The 5,555-nt window shown below is 56.6% G+C and overlaps 1 protein-coding gene across 1 annotated transcript in view; it reads left to right on the top strand.

Moving 5' to 3' along the window:
• The window catches only part of Il6r (interleukin 6 receptor), a 16,010-nt gene that overhangs the window by 2,905 nt on the left and 7,550 nt on the right, over nt 1–5,555 (top strand). Inside the window, exons 4-5 of the mRNA XM_033758093.1 lie at nt 3,900–4,061; nt 4,815–4,869. Of these exons, the coding sequence (XP_033613984.1) occupies nt 3,900–4,061; nt 4,815–4,869 (217 nt within the window). The remainder of the gene's footprint in view (nt 1–3,899; nt 4,062–4,814; nt 4,870–5,555) is intronic.

Raw genomic sequence — 5,555 nt, 5'->3', positions numbered from 1 at the left:
CTGGGGAGAGCCCAGGGCGGGCTGCGGGCAGGCTCCGAGCTGGGCAGGCTCCGAGCTCTGCGGCTGCCCCTTTCTCAGAAGCTTACTTCCTGCTGCCACCTGGACAGGAAGGAGGGCCTGACCACATGCGGAGCTGGGGAAGGGCATTTAAATCGGCCGTGCCCTGGGCCGGCTGTCACCACCGCGGCCAGTCTCTGACCAGGACGCTGCTCCAGAGTTGAGCACAGTGCAGCCTTTGGGAGAGAACAAAGTGGGTCGGAACCTTCACTGTGGAAACGTGCCCGCCCAGGCCGACACCTGCCTTCCCTTCCGTCCTGGTCCCTCGGTTTAGGCAGGCACTAGCAGCCGTAAGGAATCCCATTTTGTTAGAAAGTTTTTTCTTTTAAAAATGTTTAATTGCCAGGCACGGTGGTGCTTGCCTGTAATCCAAGCATTTGGGAGGCTGAGGCAGGAGGATCACAGCAAGTCCCAGGCCAGCCTGGGCTATATAGTGAATTCAAGGCCAGCCTGTCCTAACTCCCCCATCAAAAAAATTGTAGCGCAATGCATGTAAAGTAAAACTTACTATGTTCATGTGTTTGCTGTACAGCGCTGTGTCATTCACATTGCTGTTTGGCCACCCCTCCCATCTGCAGAACCTCATGCCTTGTGAAGCAGGAAAGTCTTTTACACAGCAACTCCCGCGCACCCAGCCCTCCCTGGCAGCCCCCACCCTCCTCTGCCTCTGCCTGTGTTCGCCCTGTGCACCCTGGGGTTTTCAGGTGCGAGGGATCGTGGGGATTTACCCTTTTGTGCCTGGCTTGTTCCAGTTACACACATCTTCAAGGTCCCTTCATGCCGTGGTATGTGTCAGAATTTCCGCCCTTTTGAAGGTCGGTGAGTACTCAGTTGCATGAAAGTGCCATGTTCATGAATCCATTCCTGTCAGTGGACAGCTGGGTTGCTTCTGGCTTTCGGTATTATAAAAAGCGCTGCTACGGACATGGGTGTACAAATATATATCTTCGTCCTTGCTTTCAGTTCTTTTGTTTATATTCCAGAAGAGTCAATCCATCACATGATGGTTCTATTTTTAATCTTTTGAGGAACTGCTATACTGTTTTTCACAGTGGCTGCACTTTTTTGTTTTTTGCATCACTGAGGATTGAGTCCAGGGCCTTCACACTGAGCCACAACCCCAGGTATGGGTCTCACTAAACTGATTCATTGTCCAGGCTGGGCTGGAACTTGTGATCCTCCTGCCTCAGCCTCCCGGAGTGCTGGATTATGGGTATGTGCTGGCATGCCTTGTTGGCAAAACTGTTTCACAGAGTTCATAAAGTTTCCAAATTCTCCCTATCACCAACACTAGCTATTTCCCTGTGTTCTTCCCTCCCCTCCCCTCCCAACCTCCTAGGACCTCACGTGCTGCCTGGGCTGGCATCCAGCTCCCGGGCTGGGCGACCCTCCTGCGTCCTGAGTAGCTGGGACTGCAGGCCTGCACCACAGCTCCTGGAGTCCTTTTTTTGTAGTACTGGGTGCTAAGCTGCATCCCTTCCTTTTTGTTGGTTATTTTGAGACAGGCTGTCCCTAAGTGGCCCATGGCCTCCACTCTCAGGCGTATGGTTCCATGGTGTGTGTGCCCAGAGCACCGATCTTTCCAAAGCAGTGTGCGGTTCTTCTGATCCCTGCCTCAGGCTGACTCAGCCCCTTGTGGGTCTGACATCTCACTGCTGCGTGGCTTGCACTGCCCCAGAGACTGGGGGTGCTGCACACCTTCTCCTGTGCTTGCTGACCGGGTGTCTTTGGTGAACCGTCCGTTCTGTGGGCAGCCCTCTCCTATGAACCCCACTTTCCTTAGGGTGCTGTGGTTCCCTGGAGACCCCTGCCGAGTGCCTGCCCCATAGTCTGGCTGCCCCAGAGCCTGCCTCTGCCTGGGCTCCTTGTCTGGACACTTGGCCGGAATTTGGGTGTCCCTCTGTGGAGGGAGGCCTCCACCCGGCCAGCCCCGCATCCCCGCATCCCCGCGTCCCCACTCTGGCCTCCTGGCCGTGGGTTGCAAGTGCAGTGACCGCAGAATGCAGGTTGGTGCATCTGCGGTGTCCGGCTCCCCTCCTGCATCCATGGTCTTTACACCCCGGGTGAAAGTCTGCTCCCCGCTCCGCCGAGGGCAGAGCCAGAGGAGCTTGGTGGTCCTGAGGCTGGAGGGACCTAGGTTAGAAAGGGGCCATGCGGAAGTAAGAGGGAGGCCTTGTGCTGCGCCTCAGATCCTGCATTTAACTCTGTGTTGCCGCAGCCTGCCTTGCAAGTGCAAGAACCCAAGTTCGATTTCCAGTACCAAAAAACAAAAAACCCTTACTCAAGACTTTATTCTGTCCCACATTAGAAACACTTTATTCATTCTGGAATATTCTGGGCTACTAGAGATAACCTCAAAATACAGTGCCCCCCGAGCCATGTTCGGGGTCAGCCCAAGGGCAGAGTTCCAGGTCTCCCTTTCTGCCTGAAACCTCTCCGGCTTGGGGGGCTTTACCTGACCCGTGCCTGGATCTCATGGCGGGGTTCTGAGGCCACGGGTGCCTGGCACAGTGTGGCAGGCTGAGTGGCACGCGCACATGCGTGTGCGTGCGTGTGTGTGTCTGTCTGTCCGTCCGTCCGTCCGTCCCCATCTCCGAGCTTCCCGCCCTCCTGGCCCGTCCCATTCCACACCCCGCCCGCTCATTCATCTTGCAGTCTCCGCAGTCTCCCCACGCGTGTGTAGCTGTTCCTGGCTGGATTGTGGGGAGCATAGAGGGAGGAGAGAGCCGGCCTTCCCGTGACCTCCAGGTCTGGTGCGGCAGCCTCCCCCTGCTCCATCCCTTCCCTGGGTGGTGTGGACGCAGGTCCCCAGCTCCGCCTCCCCTTTTCAGTGCTCATTCCGCGCATTTGGGGTTTTCATCTTTGTGTCCCCCTTTCCTGTGCTACTGTGAACTTCTTCAGGGAAAAGGAGAGGAAAAGTATGGGTGAGCCCAGAGCTCTCTGCTGAGGGCTGCACACCCAGGGCCTGGGCTCCCGTTCAGGACTCTGGCTCTGAGCCCGAGCAATTTCCACGGAGGGCGTGGAGCCGCGCAGGCCGATGGGAGCTGATTGGTTCTGCTGTGGTCTCAACTGCAGAAAGCTGACAGAAAGAAATTATAATGTTAACAGTGCTTCTGTCTGGTGGTGTGAATCCTTCCATGTTCCCCTCCTATACATGAAAGTGAATTAGATGATGTAATATGCCAGATAATAATGGGGATGTGTTTCTTTCAAAACTTTGAACAAAGCTACATAACTTTTTGGTCTTGTAGTTTTTGTATATTATGTCTTCAAACAGTTTTCTAAAATATACATTTCGGCTGGGTTTTGTAGTGCACACCTGTAATCCCAGCACTGGGGAGGCTGAGGCAGGGGGATTGCTGTGCAATCAAGGCCACCCTGAGCTACATAGTGACACTATGTCTCAGAAACCACACACACACACACACACACACTTTGAAGTTTTATTTCTGATTGACACACAGTAATTGAGTATATTAATGGGATACATTGTGATGTTTTAGTACATATATGTGTTGTGTAATGCTTATAAAATTTTAAGGACTATTGCATTATGTAACTCTATCATTTATATAGCTAGTGTCTTAAGGTCAGATATTTGGTTATTTCCAGTGGTTTGTTTGTTTGTTTTTTCTTTTGAGACAGGGTCTCACTATGTAGCCTGGACTGGTATTGAATCCACTGCAATCCCCCTGCCTCAGCCTCCCCAGTGCTGGGATTACAGGCGTGTTTCCCACATTGGGCTCTGTTTTTTGTTTTTTTGAGGTGGTGTGTTGCCTGTCGTCCAGGCTGTCCTTGCACGGTGGGCTCAAGCAATCCTCTTGCCTCAGCTTCCTAAGTAGCTGGACCGTGCCGGCTGTTGCGCCCTTTTAGATAACACTGCGGTGATCGCTGTTGTACTTGTGGGCCCGTCCGGCGGGACTGGAGTCTGTCGGACGCTCACAGTGCTCTTCCTTCTCTCTGCAGAGCCCAGGCCTTCCCCAGCTGTGCCCCACGTCACCAAGGTGAGCACGAGCTCCTGCAGCAGGGTGGGGGCGGCACCAGACAGGAAGTGGTTCCGTCCCACAGCAGGGCGAGTGCCCTGTGGCCGCCAGCCTCCCGAGGGGGGAGTGGGTCCAGGTGCCTGGGCTGAGAAGGACAGGTGTGCTGCCTGGTGCGCAGAGCTTCCTGGGTCTGGTGGCTGAGGTTTCACCTTTGAGCCTTAGGAGGCTGGTAGCAGCTTAGCGTGAGCTGCGACTCAGTTTGTCTGAATCCTCCCCGTGGACTCTCTATCATAATACACCGCAAAGAGGGTTACCTCTGGAGCACTTGGCTCATCCCGGGGCAATCCAGTCTCCAGCTCTGCCTGCTCCCGTGAGGAACCAGGGTCCCTCTGCCCTAAGCCACAGGCAGAGCCCCTGCAGGGGGGTCTGGGTGCAGGGGCTCTGCTGCCCGGCCGCCCAGCTCTGGGCGTGTGCCCCGTGTCACCTGTCCCTCACGGTGACCTGAGGGGGTCGCAGTGACCCCACAGCCTGAGCAGAGGAATGGGTTCTGGTCCCGCCATCCCGTGTGTCAGGCACCTCCCGGGCAGGGCCGGAGCCTGGCAGCTTTCGGGAGAGGCAGACGGGAGACTCCTCTGCCCCGAGCCCAGCGAGCCCTCAGACGGCACAAGCAGCACAGAAGCTCGAGGGGACAAAGGCCAGAGCCTCGGGGGCTTGGGAGGGCTGGGGCAGGGCTGCTGTCCGCAGAAATGGCCCACGTGGCCGCATCTGTTTTAGGTGCCCACGACTGATGGAGAGAACCCAAGTTCCCCAGGAGCAACCAGCCTCCCAGGTAAGGACGGGTGCTTTTGCATTCTTCTGGTTTGCAAAAGATTTCCTCTTATCTGGATGGTGGGCGGAGGATCTGAGGTGGAAGGAAAGAAACTGCAGATTCTCCCTACGTTGCCAAGTGGCCCAGGCAGATGTCTTCCTGCCTCAGCTGCAAGGGTTGACACAGGTGTGTGTGCCCCGCACCGGGCCCAACGCCAGCCTCGGTCCTGCTGGAGGGTGGCCTCAGGCAGGTCTCCTCCTCCGAGTGCACTGCCAGGGAGCGTGTCCGGCCCCGCCCAGGAAGAGCGCTGGTGCGCACCCCGACCCCATCCTCCTGCGGAGCTGGCCTCCCCGATCCTGCTGCCGGGGACGTGGCTACCTGGAACATATCGGGAACCTTGGACTTAGGGCGCCCTGCCCCTTCTCCCCTTCCCCACCTGGGAGGCCTCGGTCATGGGCAGCAGGCCCTGCCGCCAGGCCGGGACTGACCACTGCTCCACCGTCACCTCCCAGCCTGCAGGGCTTCTGCAGGGCCAGCTGATCTCTTCTGACTGCCCGCGAATGCCCCTTAAAGCACAAAATGCAGCTCTCCCTGGCTCGACAGCATCTCCTCTGCATCTTGGTGCGGTTTTAACAGAGGCCCCCTGACAGCACTGCCCGCTGGGGCGAAAAGCCTGAATCCTGGGTCCACACAACAGTGTGTGTGTG

Source organism: Fukomys damarensis, unplaced genomic scaffold (genome assembly GCF_012274545.1).
Source record: "Fukomys damarensis isolate Sample0158 unplaced genomic scaffold, DMR_v1.0_HiC HiC_scaffold_33, whole genome shotgun sequence".
Taxonomy (NCBI): domain Eukaryota; kingdom Metazoa; phylum Chordata; class Mammalia; order Rodentia; family Bathyergidae; genus Fukomys; species Fukomys damarensis.
The sequence above is the reverse complement of the archived record's forward strand: the minus strand, read 5'-3'. Positions and strand labels throughout refer to the sequence as shown.